The sequence below is a fragment of the Aegilops tauschii genome, chromosome 4 (assembly GCF_002575655.3).
Source record: "Aegilops tauschii subsp. strangulata cultivar AL8/78 chromosome 4, Aet v6.0, whole genome shotgun sequence".
In the NCBI taxonomy this organism is placed as follows: domain Eukaryota; kingdom Viridiplantae; phylum Streptophyta; class Magnoliopsida; order Poales; family Poaceae; genus Aegilops; species Aegilops tauschii.
In genome coordinates, this window is record NC_053038.3 from 425239361 (window position 1) to 425256524 (window position 17164).

Below are 17164 nucleotides of genomic sequence, written 5' to 3' on the forward strand. Positions count from 1 at the left end.
ATGTCAATATCCCCAGGCTCGCTGACGTCCGCCGCGGCTGATCCGGCCGGCGCCGCTCCTCTGGTACGGATGGTGGCGGCAGCGCGCTGTAGACGTGAAGGACTCTGCTTCTGACGCCAGAGGCGATGGAGGCGGCGTGCTGTGCGTGTAGTCCGGCGACTCGACGCTCCTGGAAGGAGTTGACGGTGTGTAATACGGCGACGCGCACGACTCGGCGTCAGACACCACCAGTGGGGACGGAGGCGGCGTGCTGGGCGTGTAATCCGGCGAAGAAGCGTGCCCGGGACCGGGAGGACTCGACGGAGTATAGTAAGGTGATGAAGCAGCGTGCTCTGACGGCGTCAGGGGCGTGTACTCTGGTGACGCGCCGCGCGGAGGAGACGGCATCATGAAAGCGAGCCGAAAAGGGCTGGACGGAGTGTACTCGAGCGACGGCGAAGGGCTTGCCGGAGTGTAGTCGGGGCTCGCGGGAGTGTAGTCCGGGCTCGCCGGCGTGTAGTCGGGGCTCGCCGGAGTGTAGTCAGGGCTCGCCGGACTGTAGTCAGGGCTCGATGGAGTGTAGTAGTCCTTGGAGCTCGCGAGCGGCGAAGGGCTCGATGGGGCGTACTCCTCGTAGTCGTAGTAGGCAAACGACGGGTTGCAGCACTCGCCGCCGACGCTGAAGCCCAGGGAGAAGGGGGGGCGCTGGGACGCACCCGGGGTGTATGACGGCGGCGGGCAGAACCCGGATGCAAGCGCCATGGTCGCCGTCTGGAGTTGGCCAGCGCGGCGAGATCTGCAACTAGACCGCGTGCGTGCGTGCGTACGATGTGGAGAGAGGAGGAGGAGGGGAAGATTGCGATCGAATCAGCCGGGGTGGGGGCCTAATATCGCCGTGATCGCGTGGCGGCCACGCCTGCGAGTTCGTCCCGAGTCGGATTCGAAATGCCGATCTCTATCATGGCGTCGACGCAACGCGGCGGTCACGCACGCCTCCGAGTTCACCCCGGAGCCCAAACACAACGCAACGCGGCGGGAACGCGCAGTCCGGCCGAGCTTGGCATTCAGTCACGCATTCAGTTCAAAACGCAACTCCGATCGAGGCCCTTGTTCTTCATCTCCTTCATTCTTTTTTTTTTGTTTGTTTGATTGATTCTCTCGAGTTGCAATTCGCGTGACTTGGGTGAGTGGAGGGGGGAGATTTTCGAAAAAAGAAAATAATAATAATAAATGAACCGCTGAGATGTACTAGGTTCACAAATTCGGACTTGTGTTTGTGGCTTTGTGGTGGAGGATTGTCACTGGATGATTATTTCAGGAATATTGCTCGACGTTTTAGCTAGGAATGAAAGTTGGTTGTGTCAAGTAGACAGGTTAGATCTTTTCTTCCTTCTAGTTTGTTCCAGACTTGCAATTGCTTTAGTTACTTTCTCAGTGCATTATATCAAGATCTTGTATTCCCGTTACCCCTTTTCTTTAAATGAGAGAGAAATCCCCACCCGAATATAAGGAGAGAGAAGTCCCCACCTGAATATGATTTCATTTCAAAAGGAGATTGATCGCCGGTCCCTGAGGGACAGAAGAGAAGGATAGGTGAGGTACTCTTCGAACGACCTACTCCTGGTTCAGCAAAAACCCATCCCAAAACCAAACTACAAAACATGTAAAGCAATTAAGCCGAATATAGGATCAGCAGCACCCTCAGACATCTAATAGTAGCTGCAGACATCCTCTCCACGCCAACTTCTGCTTCAGAACATGATAAAACCGCTTCGGTGATAATCGCACTTTAAAATTTACAAGAACCCATTAGGGCTTTCAACATCGCAGGGATTTATATAAGATTACAACATTTTACAAGCGCTTCACCCGGCGTTTTTGTTCATTCCATGAATTGCTCTCAGCACTACATAACACAAGTAATCAACTGCTGACTAACAAGTAACAACAAAGGGGGAGAGGTCAGTTCGACTTGGACACCGCTAGCCAATTTGCATCCCATTCCTAAAGGAACAAAAGAACCCAGAGGACAAGGCTTTCGTTATTATTCACCCCTCTAAACTGCCAACACTCTTTCTTCATCATCATGGATAAAAAGATGACAAGTAGCGGAAATTTCCACTAGATGTACTAAAGCTAGTAAGCATCGACTTCCCTAACGAATTGTGAAGCTAACACCCTTCCTTCATCAGCAAAATGATGCGAGGCCCACGGCTTCTTTTTCCTTCATACTTTCCGCAATATACAGGGACCTATACTTCATACAAGGGAGAAATAACAACAGCCCGCACTAAGTTTGATCGGCTGGACACATCCCTTGGCGTCTCTGTGGCATGTGCGACGGTTGGGATTTCCAAACCACCCCTGGATCTGACCGTTCTGTATAAACGCCATGCTTTGCAGGAGAAAAAGGAGCATTGGAAAATCACACTTGTAGCCACAGAGGTGATCTGAGGAGAGGTTAAGGGACAATCCAATGCACTAGAGTGCCAAACAGTGCACCTCTTCGGGAAGATTTCCTGGCACGGAGAAAGACATGACATGTCTATCCGGGAAAATTCTGCGAGAAACCATTTGTGAGCCAGACGAGGCCTCGACACCAGCTGCATGGTTCCGGCCATGGAATCTTCCCAGACGATTTACGATTGAAATCCTTTCCAAATCCTGGCACTCCAGATGCACATCTAGCATCGAAGCCCTCTTGCTCAAGCTGCAACAGGAGGGAAAACGGTGTTTTGAGAGAATTATCATCAATTAAACAGAGAAAAGTCAACAAAAAAGTAGTAAAATGGAATTGGTGTCATGAGTGAGAGTGCACAAGGAATTAAAGATCAACAAATGCTAGTTAATGTTCTCAGAAATGCAACGCAACTGAAATCTTTGTACATACTCCCTCCGTCCTTTAAAGAGTGTACTTCCAACTTTGTTGGAAAGTCAAACATTTTAATGTTTGACCGTAATTATACAATAATACATAAATATTTATGCCATAAAATTAGTAGCATTAGATTCATAATAAAATATATTTTCATCTTATACCTATTTGGTTTCACAAACATTGATATATTTTTGCACAAACTCGGTCAAACTTTAAAATAGTTTGACCCTCCAACAAAGTTGGAAGTACACTCTTTAAAGGACGGAGGGAGTAGTAAACTGTTGGTTATTACTCCCTCCGTTCCTAAATATAAGTATTTGTAGATATTTTACTATGGACCACATACGGATGTATATAGATGCATTTTAGAGTATAGATTCACTCATTTTGCTCCGTATGTGGTCCATAGTGGAATCTCTCCAAAGACTTATATTTAGGAACGGAGGGAGTAGATTATTGCCAGGCATATGAAACATGCAAGTTGAAGAACAAATTCTTGAGAAAAATAGGAAAACAATGTAACTTTATTTGAATAAATAAAATATCAAACTGATACTCACTGTTCATTTTGTTATGATTCAACGTATCAACATTCATTCCTACCATATGATCAAAGTCAAAAAGAGTTAGGGCCCTAGAGATACTAAAATATATCATCAACAGCCAAGCCCAGGTAAAAAAAATGTTATGATGAAGTGGCCAAACATTATTATTTTTCACATGAAAACACAATATAACTGTCCAGAAGGAAGTTAAGATCTTAGCAAAAATAAGTAAAAGAAAGGAAGAACCAAGCCGGCTAACATCTCATAAGCCCCTCAAAATTGACTGGTGCATCTAGCTGTCCAGAAGGCCCCAAATGTTTCCCTTCTGGCAATCTTTTATCTTTCTAGCAGAGTGCATACAATTATTTTTACTACACAACTATTTACATGTACAAATATTCTAACATGCTCAGATGTTCTACCAAATTATGTTAGATATTCTTGTATGCACACGCACACACCACACAGGAGCCCATAAATAAATGGAAAACAGCAATGTTGTTTTTTAAACTAGCTAGCCAATAAGCAATGTGTGTGGGCGGGGTGGGGATGGAGGGTGCTCGTACCTCAGATAGTCGTTTTCCATTTTCTTGATTCTTCCAACAAAGACTTCCACAACCTTTGATAACTTGTCTTCCATTTGCTTGGCACTTGTTCTTTGTTCAGATGGGCTGATCAATGACAGTGTAATAATTAGCCTTACAGCAATGAGGTTATAAAAGTAAATTTTACTTTCATGACCCCAAGAGAATAAGAAAAAAAGATCAGTTTACAAAGACTTACTTATTTTCATTATCTGCAAGAGCGCGAGAGTTATCTGATGAGATGATGCATGTATCTCCTAGAGTGAACATTGCGATATTGTATGTAGCACTTTCATAAGCTGATACAGCTTGTGCTCTGAGAACTCTTGCTGGTATAGCAGGGAAAACTTCCTGAATCAACTTTGTGGTCATAATTAGCCTTTTGCGCGGTAAATAATTTACTGGGGCATCTTCCAGACTTTCTGGATCATCCTCAGACTGTTAAGAAATTTAACTGGTGTCAAATGAAAACCCTTTGAACCAATATGCAAGACCTAAAGTAGCTGAAATAGTATAGCGGTGCAAACCTTCTTAATTAATCTATTAGCTGCCCAAGCCCAATCCATCTCATTCGTGCTGTCCAGCAATTGAAGATGGTCACAATTGTTAGCAACATCAAGGCAACATAAGATAAACAACTCAACAAATAAATAACTGCAAGTCACATAAACTACTGGTGCTGACAGTAACAGTAAGAGGTCAGAAAATATGCTTCAACACTACTGCAAACTACTGCCCTGCAAGGGGAGAAAATTCACCTTGTCTTTCTCAACTTTTGAGTGCCTTCACTGATTTTATGCCAAGAAACAAGAGCACGTTCTGTAAATTTGCGCTTCTTTGGCCTTGTCACCAAAGCCGTCTTCATATTAGGCACCAAAGGCCTGGCAGCTTGGCCGGCATCAGCTCTATCCTCGAGAGAGTTATTTTCCATGCACCAAGAAGCTTTGGGAACATTATATGGTGGAGTTGGGGTCTTCTGAGCATTAAACACAGAATGATTCTGACCATTTCTTTGGTTCCCATAATGTTCAAACCAAGAGGGTGCCATTTGAGGGTTTATCCCAGGTCTCTCACTTCTTTCAATCAAATTGGATGATGCATTTGTCCCAAGAGACTGAACTTGACTTTGATGATCATTACGCATGACCATACCATGAGAGAGAACTTCCCTAGAAGGGATCTGAGAAGGTATGCTTGTACTTCTCTCCTCATTGTTCCTTGGAGCAAAGCTTAGCATTTTCATGTCTGAAGGGAATGACCCTTGGACACTAGTACTGCCAATGTTATCTATGGACGACCTGAGTGAGTTATTGGCTCCATGTGCAAACCTCTGAGCAGACTTCCAGTCAACTTGTGACGCATCAGAACTAATCTCATTTGGTTTAAGCATCTTTCCAGTTTTATTGCCTGGATCAACATCCACATGACCCATTGCTTGCATTTGATGCAGAAGAGCAAAATTTGTCTGTTGGAGGTTTGAAGGTGTTGGGTTTCCATGTAACCCAATGCCACTCGTATTGGTACCAGTGTTGTGAGAAGTATTCATAACCTGAAAGTTAGCTGCAGGGTTCTCTCCCTGCCTAGGGTTCATGATACCTTGCTGACGCAATTGTGCCAAGGATGAAGCAGGAATGGCAAAGTTCCCATCTGAAGAATGCTTCTGCAGGGTTTGATTCCCTCTGGGTACAGCAGATCCAGTCGAATCAAAATTTGCCATCTCAGAAGAGGCTAACCCTGCATCACTGTCCAGAGCTTGTTTTGTCTCTTGATTATGTGAATTGGCAGAACTGGTAGCTACATCAGGTGGTGTTGAACCCTTCTGTCCTTGGTCGTCTGCCTTTTGCGAACCCCATAAGTTGGGGTTGTTGGAAAACATCATAGACTGGAGAATATTGGGTGTAATCTTGTTAGATTGGGTACCAGCTAGACGTTGCGCCGATATGTTTGTCCATACGTTCTTGAATACTGTTGCTGTGCTGTCTTGCTGAGGCGTGGGTACAGAACCTGATCTTGCGTCTGGCACAGGATATTGCTGCCCGGAATTTAACTGGGGGAAATGTGCAGCTGGCTGTCCAGTACCACCCATTTCCGAAGAATGAAATGGTGTTGGCTGCGAGCTTGGATGAGCAGGTGACAAATAATTGGTGGCAGTGGAAGGTAGCTGGGCCTGATGTTCTCCCCTTGCTGAGTGTTCAGGTTGCTTGCCATCAGCATTAGTGTGACTTGACCATAAATGATCTGAAGTTGGATGTCGCTGGGACGGTGGTGCTAGTCTTAATCCAAACCCTTGCAAAGAAGATTGATTAAGTTGCTGCTGAGTATTAGCAACATTATCGAGAGGACTGTTGGCCATGTCAGTAAGTGCATTGCTATCTGATGTGTTGTCCACCTTATGAAGAAGTTGCAGCATATGTTGACTACATTAAACATACATATATATTTGTCAGTTATCGTAAAGAACGACAAGCATAAATTTGCTAATGAAAAACTGTTGGAAGGACTAATCATGACAAAAGATAATATCGTGTGGTACAAAAAATGTTGACTATTACTGTAATAGATCAAAGCATTGTTGTCAGCGTCCCGATATGTATCTTAGAATCTTACGATACCCTTATCCTACCAGACCATTTCAGTACAATCACGATTCTCCAGACCATTTCAATACTATAACGACTCTCCAGACCATTTCAATACTATAACGACTCTCCAGACCATTTCAATACATATATGATTCTGCAATACTGATATGATCCTACAATTCTGATACTATTTGGAAAAATTATACTGTTATTGGTAGCGTAGATGTGGGCCTTCTTCGTTAGTGGTAGTCATACCTTGTCAAAACTAACCAGATATTATTCTGACAAGCCGAGAGAAACAAGAGCACAAAATAAATTGCATAGGTAAAGCTTTAACACTTCAACGATGGGATATTTAGGATTTACTCAGGAATAACCTGGTTAGAGTAGTTAGTAGTTACAAATGAAAAGGAGGAAGTACCTGTTCTGAACTGCTCTATTCTGAGACAGACCGGCATCAGATACTCCAAAGGGTGATGCACTGGAACTGTTAGTGACACCATGTCGAGATTTAAAGTGTTCATCCCCCACCAGCATTTTCTAAAAATTAAGAAAGTAGCTTCATAAGTAATATTACAAGAGAACAAAAATGTGTGAATAATAAAGCTTGTTTAAGCAAGATATCCATACCTCATTAACTGAAGCCATATTGGCAGCAACTTGGGAGTTGGTGACAAATCGTGGCTTCAGGTTATTTTGTCCCTGAAGTGACTGAGGCGGAAACTGATTGTTCGTAACTGGATTACCCGGAGAATGCCTAATGTTTACCCCTGTGTTGTCCATAGCATGATTCTGCAACATGTAAGATCCCCCTGCTTGCTGACCTGATCCCAAATTTTGGGATTCTTTTGCAGCAAAGAAAGGATGCCTCCTGGCAGCATGGTCACTGTTCACATGCTGCCCATGATTTAAAATGTTTCCTGGCCTTTCCATATGTATTGCATTTTGGTACTCCTGGTTGCAGTCATTTGGTCTTGGCTCAGCACTTCTTCTTAAAGATTCTGAGGTTTCTGTACCCCTACTTCCAATGTTATGGTTTATCCCACCATGCTCACCGGTTCGACCCATAACCATCTGATGCTGATTCGGGTTTATTGTTGGCATGCTAGAGCCCATCATACTAACACCTTTACCATCAGAACTGTCCTTCTGCATTTGCGAAGTGCTTATATCAGGCTTCATCTGCTGAAGCCTGCGGACTGAATTTGCATTACCTCCACTTGACTTCCAAAAGTTTCCATCACTATTAAAGACATTTTGGGTACTGCTGATGTCTTGTCCAAGGGGGCTGTTGCTTTTCCAGTCATTCTGGCTATTGCTCGACTCTTGGTTGATATTGTGATCAACAGTGTTTTGTTGTGACATCCAAAATCCATGTGTACTTGAAGGTGCACCAGTTGAGTGTGAGCTATTTCTTGGCGTTTCAGATTTCTGCTGAGCCCAATTGCCATTTGACAAATGCACCTGTTCTTGTCTCCCATATTCATCAGACTGCTTTTGCTTCAAGCTCTGCTGAATATACCCATTATTGGCTTCTGCAGTTGACTGATGATTGGTAACAGTAGCACGAGGAGATTCATGTGGTGTTTTGTCTCTTTGCTCGTACGGACTTCTTGTAGCATGCTGAAAACTGGTAAAATCTGGATTATTCATTGTTCCATCACCATAGCTAGATGCTGACGAGGGTCGTGCATTCTGTAGTCCAGCGCTTAATGCAGCAAGCTTACTCTGGTCACGAGCTGGTAAAGTTGAGTTATTAGCAACTGTCTGTGTTTTCTGCAAGCTGAGGCCACTCCATTCTTCCTTGGGATTATCTTTACTGGTTGAAGACTGTAACGTTTCCTGCATAAGGGCACTCCAGCTCCCACTCTGTAGAGATGGCAAAGCACCACCAAAGTTATCATTATCCAAAGAATTACCCTGATCATTGTCTCCCTTCAACAAAGCTCCCCAGTTGCTATCCTCATCATCCCCAAACAAGAACTTCTCCTCGGTAGGGTCAAGGCTAGCGCCACCACTTGCTGGTGCTACCTGCATTGTTGATTTCTCTTGCAAGCCCGCTTGGGGTTGGTTTGACCTACCATGAAAATCTTGGAGTTGAAAACCATGTCGCAGATGATTCACTGGAACAGGGCTGCCTGCCTTGTTGTTATCACCTTGACTTTGTAACGGACTATTGCTTAAGAAGCCTCCCTTTCCTCGAAAATTCTGCATAGAACTGGAGGCACCTTTCTCCTGCGGACTAGGTTCATCCATTAACGAGCTAAATGGCCTTGATACCTTTTCAGGCTGATGAGTACTTGCCCTTGTCATTGCATTCTGGAGATCAGCAGGGATCCCTAAGAACTGGGGGTACTGGTTAACAGACCCGCCTCTGCTGGTAGCAGGTATTTGATAGAAGGACTGGTTCATTTGCTGTGTAGCTAACCCCATTGGTCGCATCGGTTGACTTTGAGTATTTGGAAATACCGAACCATTCATGAAATTGCCCATGGCAGGAGCACCACCATACTGCTCCCAGTTTGTGTTACTACCTGTATTCACCATTTGTGAGTTGCTTGGCAACCTTGGGTCACCACTAGCAAAATTCTGTGGCCACGCATAAGCCGTGGCCTCATTGTTTGGCATTTCATTTGTTATCACCGGCAATTGATCAGCAGGCGCTGCTCTTGCTGGAGCTTGAAACTGTCCAAAAGAGGGTTGCATTCTGGCTCCATGATCAATCTGCTGGGCATTTTGCTGTCTCTGGAACTCCTGCAATTGCTTGTACATCATCTGTTGTTGCCACATCTGAAAATCACCATCACCCCCATGCTGTGTGTGGTGAAACTGTGACATTTCCGAAGTCCCTACGGGTCTAATGCCCGTGAAAGCGTGAACTGTCTGCAGTTGGCAAATCCCAAAGTTTCATATCAAATGACAATACGAACAGATATGACTGCCTGCTAGTATGATGAATATGATTCCACTGAACTTACAGCATCCAAAGAAGGCTCACCCTGGACTGACAAGAATTTACTCAGGCTAAACGAATCTGTAGATGTCCCTTCTATTTATCTGTAGCCTGCCCATTTTGAAGAACGTTTACATAAGAACATTGTTCAATGATTCTACAGTAAATGAATCGGTACTAGTTCAGTATATTCCACAAGGACACGCATTCATGATTCGCAAGGACAACATTTTAAGCCTACTGAGGAAAATTCTTCAGCATCAAAAGCATGCAAAGTAATGGTGCATATGCCAACTACCTTGGCCAACCATATCTATTGTGGGGTTTGGAACTTATTCAAATTAAAGCCATAAACATGTTTTAACAGCGATAAGAAAACTAATCAAGATTATCCTTTCAGGTCTCTAAAGCTGCAACTGAAAACAACTGGTGTACATGCATTAGAATTAAGGGTACTCCGAATGCTTGTCTCTTAGCACAATATCAGACAAAATGCTGAGGTGGCACTTTATTTAAAGAAGAGAGAGGGGGAAGTTGTATGTTAGTGGAGATACGCCTCTTAGCTCGTTTCCCTATGCGGTGTACTCAATGCTCTGATCCAGTGTGGCTTATCTCCCTAGTTTTTACTCCGGAGGCCAATAGGCCAGTGGAGCATGATATCGGACAAAATCATTCCCTTCTCTCCACAATTAGGAAACAAGGTTGAGATGCAAGCATGGTCCTAAACCAATTAAATGTAATATGCAATGCATTGTGGTGATTATCTCTAAAAAAGTCCACTACCTATGATAACGCGTTAAGAGCTAACGAATTGGGAGCCCTAAGAAGCATGGTTGATTAATTAGTGCGGGTGGCTTAAATATGGGCATCCACAACCTCAAGTGTGCGCCCATGCCAGAAAAGAACAGTTTTGAAATAGACGGAGGTGCAATTTAAGTTTGAACTGTGAACTTGTTGCACTTTTGTTAGCTTGTGGGTGGCAAGTGAAGCCAATTAGCACAATGCAAGAGATAAAGGTTCAAAACTACTCAGGAAGAAGTAGCAATTATCCTACTTGAGTTGGCTATCTAGATGTCCGGCCACTAAAAGCAGGGTTAAATCATGAGTGTCTGGCAAGAAATACTCTTAACTAGCACAGGCAAAACCACATCTTCACCTCGCACGGAACACTAGCATTATCCAAAACCGAAACACTAACACAGCACTACAATCTCTAATGACAAACACTAGGACAAAGACAACATCATCTTGTTACAATCAACGGGCAGCCAAATCTCACGCCAGACGCCTCATGCCCCTCATACGGGGAGCAAATCAAGCAAACTAAGACAAAATGAAGCTACAATGTTTCGATGCTAGCACAAGAATCACTCCCATCTCCTCGCTAAAGCCTAAAAATCACATCTTTCTCCCACATACACACCTTCCGAAGAGGGGTACAGCTGAACAAATCTTCAAAAATGCAAAAGAGACAAGAGGGGATCCACCCGGACGCTGCCGCAGCCAATCTAAGCTCGGAGCTCAGAGGGAGCCAGAGAAAAGTAGGTCCACGACAAAAAAAATGAAGGGAACAGCAGAAACCAAGCGTCGCGCATCTGCTGGAGGATCCCCAAATCCCCCCACGTCTCCCTGCCCACTAGCAGACGCCCGAATCCCGGGGCACTGAGCAGAGGGCAGCTCAAGCTAAGCTCCAACCAACGGTCGACTACGAGCACGAGCTGAGGTGAGCTGAGCTCAAGCTCAAGCTCGAATCGACCCAAACCCCGGGCCGTCACGCGCAAATTACCCACCACGCGCCCCAAAAACCAGCAGCCTATCGAGCGCGGGAGGCCACGCGCCCCCGAGATCGACCGCCGGGGAGCTCCCAGTTGCCCCACCGGCGCAGATCCCCCGAGAGAGATGGAAAAAACCCTAAAACTCCCCCACCCGAAAATAATTCCCCCAGCTCCAGCGACGACAGGGACCGCCCGATTCACGCGCGCCGGACGAGCGAGCAGCCAGCGGAGGGCCGCGAATTCCGGGCCGATTCGTGCGAGACCTACCTCGATCGGCGCGGCGGCCGGGCGTGCGTGCGGGCGGATCGGATCGGCGCGCCCGTCGGCCCCGGGCCGCGGCGCGGGGGGGTGCTCCGCGGGGGAGCGGCCGGCGGGCTAGGGTTAGGGTTCGGCGCGGCCAAATGGCGAGGGTTTGGAGCTCCGCGGCGCCGAGGAGAGAGAAGCGGGGAGGGTGGAGGGGGGGAGGCGGAGCTGGGAGTAGTATCGGGCAGCAGCTCTCTCTCTCTCTAGCTCGCTCGCGACGGACGGGCGAAGATAAAGCGTGGTATACTGGCCCTGCGAAGTTTTCAACGAAGGCGCCCGGCGGTGGGCCCGGGGGGGCGGGGAGGGGGCATCGGGGCCGTCGGCTGGCGGCGGGCGGGGCTCGGAGCCGTCGGATCCGGGACGGGGGCGGGTAACGGCGTTAGGGGAGGAAAAGGACAGCCGCGTGGTGCGGGTGGGAAAGAAAAGGAGGAAAGGCCGCTACGGGGATGCGAGCCCCCCCGCGGAGAAAGGAAAGCGGTGAGTGCCAAGGGTAAACCCTTTTTTACCGCTCAAGAAAGCAAGTGTGGGTAGGGTGGGATAATCAAGCCGTTTTTAAGCTGATTTTTAACCGCTCAAAGTAAGTGTGGTTGGCTATTTTGCCCAAGGTAACACAATAGGAATGCTATAATCCCTAGGATAAAAGATATACTCCCTCTGTACCAGAATATAAGACGTTTTTGCATTAACGTCTTATATTTTGATACAGAGGTAGAATATATCTGGGTGTGTTGTAAGAGAGTGAACTGATCACATTGGTTTTAGGCAAAGGAGTTAAAAGAATATTGGTTGAGTTGGGTAGAGCGAATTTTGTGTCACTGAGACCATATAGCTTGTCATGACCTCTTTTAGGCCTCATTCATTTGATTCAGTTGGGATTCAATCTTCCAGGGGGTCGCATCTCTGCACAGGTTGAATGATCTTCACTCTCGCACCCCCGTTAATGTCTAAGAATTTTTTTATGTGCTGGAAGAAGATGATTTAAACCCCAGGCAAATGGGTGGCCTGAAGGACTGAATCGGGATTAGAACCGGGCAGATATGAACGAAGGCGCTACACAAAGTGGGCGGCTTGGGGTTAATCCCGCTGACCCAAACAAGGGGATAGGATTAACTAAATGAGCCATTGAACAGGTGATGAGGTTACCCTCTTATAGTTTTCACACATATTGCAGATATTGTAGACAAAAATCCTAACTCCGTTACTAATTCCATAACCACGTGACTTCAATGGGATGTCAATAATAACATGACATCTCATAATATGTACCACCACACACATAAATCTATAGAAGATGTTGCACTAGAAAATTTGACGATGAAATGGGTGTTCAGAAGCATTGCTACTTTCTGCACAACATATATATGTGTAGTGTCATACTCTCATGAAGCAAGTGTCATGACCCCTGAAAAGTTTGCAAGAATGTAAAGCAAGGTGCCCTTCCAACCTTAAGTACGACAAACAAATTATAGCATTCTTATATATTTCATGTTTATGTGCTCACCATATCCCTTTATATATTGGCGCATAGGAAAAAACATCTCTTTCACCTTTTGTTCCTACACGCAACAGTAGAAGTTGATGACAAAAGTATCTTATATGTTGTGTCCCACCACACTAGCATATTTCTCCTCTCATTTTCATATGAAGCAAGGCCGAAATAAAAGCTATAATACAATGATCTACAATGTATGAAGTATTACGTGAATGAAGAGTATATGAAAACTATGACTACGCCACTGCTTAAATCAAACGTCCATGTCATGAACAAATAAAAGGTTTATTTTTAGTTCAACGAGTTTTTTAACAAGTAAATTCACTAATGTCATACAAAGTGCAACATAATGAGCACATTGATTGACACAACAAACACAGTGTATAACAAAATTGGTTTTACCTAGTTTTTATTAAAGAAAAAAGGGAAGGGGTTAGTTGTTCACGCAACTGTTATTATTCAGTCATGGTAATCAATCATAAACCCAAGAAGTTAACTACACAAGAAAGACATGCGTGAATTGAAATCAACCGCCAAGACAAGGAGGACATCCCTCGGTTCATGATACTACAGCTAAGGCACACCATAGAAGTAGTAATCCACGGGGGGTTTTACCAGCGCAATTCATGATTTTAGCGGGCTATATGTACAACTATCAGCACACAACTATCAGCACATATGTTATCCTAACAACAAGTCGCGGGCGTGAAAATTGACATGAAACTCGTTACAAAAGAAGGTAAATCGGACACTTTAAGATTACCATCTAGTGAGGTCTATCCCGTTAAGATCAAATAGAACTGGATCTCCACCCCCAGAAAATAGATCTGGATCTCCACCCCCAAAACATAGATCTGGATTTTATACCTTGGGATCGCGAGAAATCCGTTCAAGAAGAAGGGCATGGACTTGCTGCCAGAACTCCCAGCCCGCCTCCTCTTCTCTTCCTTGCCCAATTCGCTATCGGATTCGTAAGGGCGAGCCCTCACCTTTTGTCCCAGATGAGCCGCCTAGCCCTATCTTCCTCGCCGCCTAACCACGCCGCCGCGGAACCAAGGTAGAGGGGTACAACACAAGGCAAGACCTATCTTGCGCCCTGGTCCTCAATTTATATTGATGGGGATGGGGGAGGCGGAGACGGGTATTATGTTGAGGGTGGGTTGAGTTGTGAGACGATGGTTCGATATATTTACTTTAGGTGGAGACGTGGTATGGCCATGGTGTATATGTTTTTAATGTTTTAGATGCATTTTCCCCATGATCCACCAAGTGTCATACGAGGTATGCGCTTTGTAGCTGGAGTGTGAGGCACCATCTAGTGTGTGTCCATAAGTGCTATACTTTTGTATTGTCGTTTTCGTCGAGGTCTAGGCTGGCCATAAATGATGTATTGTCGTTCTTGTGGTTGCAAGGGTTGGAGATAGTTGGTGTGTTGTCGTTTTGGTAACATACATATCTCACGTGTGCCTGCATTATCATTAGGTGTCATTTTTAGCATTTTTCATGGCTGAAGTATTCCGCTCTTTAACCACATATAGATGATGTATGTTGTATTACCTTAATCAAGAGTGTATACATGACGTTACTTGCAAAAAAGGCATATACATCATATTGTATCTTACAGTTACATATGCATACCAAGGGCAAATCAACTAGGTAAACCACTTGGTATAAGCATAGTAAATAAGTTAGCTCCATTTGCATTTGCAAGATTTAGTTGTGTCTAACGAGTTATGTATATGTGTACTTAAATGTTGAATGTTTAACATGTGCTTCAAAGTAAGGAAAGAACAAGTGTTTATCTAGAGCAGATAAATGGGAAGGCCGTAACTATTGTCTTGGAAACACATGGAATAATTTTGTGGCCTATGGTTGTAGTGCATTTCCAAAGAATTCCACCATAACAAATCTTCCATCGAACTTGCATACCGAACACAGGTAAGTGTCATGTTGTCCATCTTCGCACACGTTAATAAGAAGAATATCACCCTTACATTATCTTTACACGTGGATACAAATTTAGGCGTGATAGAGTTTTATCAAGTTTTATGTTAGAAGGGACGACAGATTTCCCCCCAACTAGGACAAGAATATGGATACCTGGATATTGATCATTCCACATAGTGAAAACGTAGTTAAAAGCAACACTCTGCTCTATATTGTTTTTCTACGCGGCATGATGTTGTGTGGTTACACTACTGACCATCAATAACAGAACGACGGAAGTTCGAGTCCAACACCAGACATAAAAGACATAGTGATAGAATAAGAAGAGAATGTTATAACACCTAATTAAGGCGAGTATGCACCAACAGATAAACTACTGACGGGATTGAGAACCAAGTAGTCCACCTCAACATTTTTGAATCCTCCATGTCATGATCACCAACTTCACCATCCCGGATTCGCAGTCTTCCATGCCATCCACGATCTTCGGGAAGCACCCCCTTATGCAGGATTTCAGGCCCAACATGCAACAATTTGTCCACGTCAGATTTATGCATTCTCACCCACTATCTTGGAAAGGCGCAAGCCTAACATATCAATTCAGCTGGCGACAAATCCACTTGATCTCAAAACATATATGGATTATTTCTAGTATTCCATATTGTTGAACTCATGGTAACCACAAGAGGATTTTCTCAATGCTTTCGTTGGATCATGACTAGTGTGCAAAGGGATCCAACAAAAGCATTAAGAAAGACAACCAGAAAGATTGAGTGTCCCAATTGCCACCGCCGAAGCACTGAGGGGCGTAGCCGAGCCCAAGGCGGCCCGAGCCGTGACCTGGGTCGTGAGGCTAGATTGCTTCATTTACTGTAGCGATTTTAACACTGCATTAGCGCAGTAGCTAGTGTTTGGCCCGATCCCGGCAACGTCATTGAAAGCATCCTAGGTAGTATATGTAACACAAGACACCTATATAAAAAATAAATGATGAATACTCCCGTGATGTTAGTTGGACCCCAAAAAATGGCTTGATAAGTTTCATCTGGGGACATGCATCAAACATACGTAACCTACACACCATGGCCATCGCTCACCACATTGCTGCAGCCTAGTCCCCACCCTCATCCAAAGTTGAAGTGCCGATGCCTTAACAGAAGGGCGTGAAGCCGTCCGTGTACACGGTCTGGTCTGTTAAAGAAGCCGCCAACAGGAGGAGTTATTATGATGACACGCTCATCATCCATTCCATTCCATTCCTCCTGCTACACGCACATGCTGTTCCCGGTGGGCACACCTCACTATAAAGTACACTGCCCTTTCCATCTCGTCATCAAACATCACACGCACAGACATACACACGCACGTAGGAGTAGTACCGTCACATGCCATCGGGAGTTGGGGACTGCGCTATCCTAGTGGAGCAGCAGTACCCGTCGGGGCCGTTGGAACATTCCCTGCCACTGCCACTGCTGGCCAGTCCACGTATGCCCAAGCAGCATCAGAATCAGAAGCACTGGGTTGGGTCAGTCGGTCAGCAGTGACCAGTGAGTCAGTTGCTACAGGACATGGTGGCGATGCTGATGGTGATGGTGATGCGGGCAGGACATGGCAGGCCCTGCTTGCTTAATTGCGACCCGAGCAGGAGCAGGGCCAGCACAGGACAATCAGCCGTTGCAGTCGCAAGCACAGGGTCCCTCACAGGTGCACAGCGCACATTGGATGGAAGGCGGCATCGGTCGACACACAGACCGTGACTTGTTCGTTGCCCTATCCGGCCAGCAGTGCCCACTGGTGTCGGCTGCCCGCCTGCGAGTCAGCAGCATTCGTAAGGTCGGGTCAGACTGGCCGGCAGACGTGGTGGTGGTAGCAACGTCACATGCATGCACCGGCTGGATCAGCTGAATGGCCAATCACAGGCTTGCTTGCTTCCTCCAAGCTTCTTGGACGGATAAGGTAAAGCGATCGAACAACCTTTCCATCCATGTGGAAATCCGGAACTGCCACGCTACTGGTCAGAACTGCCGAATGCTGATGCCTTCCTTTCTGCGTGCGTGCGTGCGTTATATAAATGCAAGCAAAAGTGGGAGGGCCGTTTGATCTGGTCACATCATGAGCGCGCCCTT

At 45.6% G+C, this 17164-nt stretch overlaps 1 protein-coding gene across 4 annotated transcripts; it reads right to left on the reverse strand.

Moving 5' to 3' along the window:
- Positions 1-1774: 1774 nt before the first annotated feature.
- On the reverse strand, positions 1775-14213 carry LOC109784771 (uncharacterized). 4 transcript variants are annotated; one of them, XM_045227919.2, is made up of 9 exons: positions 13959-14213; positions 9567-9632; positions 7199-9451; positions 6990-7108; positions 4745-6403; positions 4514-4562; positions 4186-4424; positions 3969-4073; positions 1775-2689 (listed from the first exon to the last, which is right to left on the reverse strand). In XM_045227919.2, the coding sequence occupies exons 3-9, from the start codon at positions 9404-9406 to the stop codon at positions 2461-2463; spliced, it is 4608 nt and encodes a 1535-aa protein (XP_045083854.1). In that variant the 5' UTR covers positions 9407-9451; positions 9567-9632; positions 13959-14213; the 3' UTR covers positions 1775-2460. The 4 variants fall into 4 exon arrangements, with proteins under 4 accessions (XP_045083854.1, XP_045083853.1, XP_020198958.1 ...); XM_045227918.2 differs by having other exon boundaries at positions 9547-9632; XM_020343369.4 differs by lacking the exon at positions 13959-14213 and adding an exon at positions 11564-11832 and having other exon boundaries at positions 9547-9632.
- Between the last annotated feature and the right edge of the window lie 2951 nt (positions 14214-17164).

Bases quoted from the DNA above. Each gene is read 5' to 3' on its own strand.
- LOC109784771 (XM_045227919.2), bottom strand. From the start codon at position 9,406: ATGTCACAGTTTCACCACACACAGCATGGGGGTGATGGTGATTTTCAG. The intron at 6,404-6,989 runs GTACTTCCTCCT...TGTTTAATGTAG, and splicing joins AATAGAGCAGTTCAGAACAG to TCAACATATGCTGCAACTTC. The intron at 4,563-4,744 runs GTGAATTTTCTC...ATTGCTGGACAG, and splicing joins CAAAAGTTGAGAAAGACAAG to CACGAATGAGATGGATTGGG.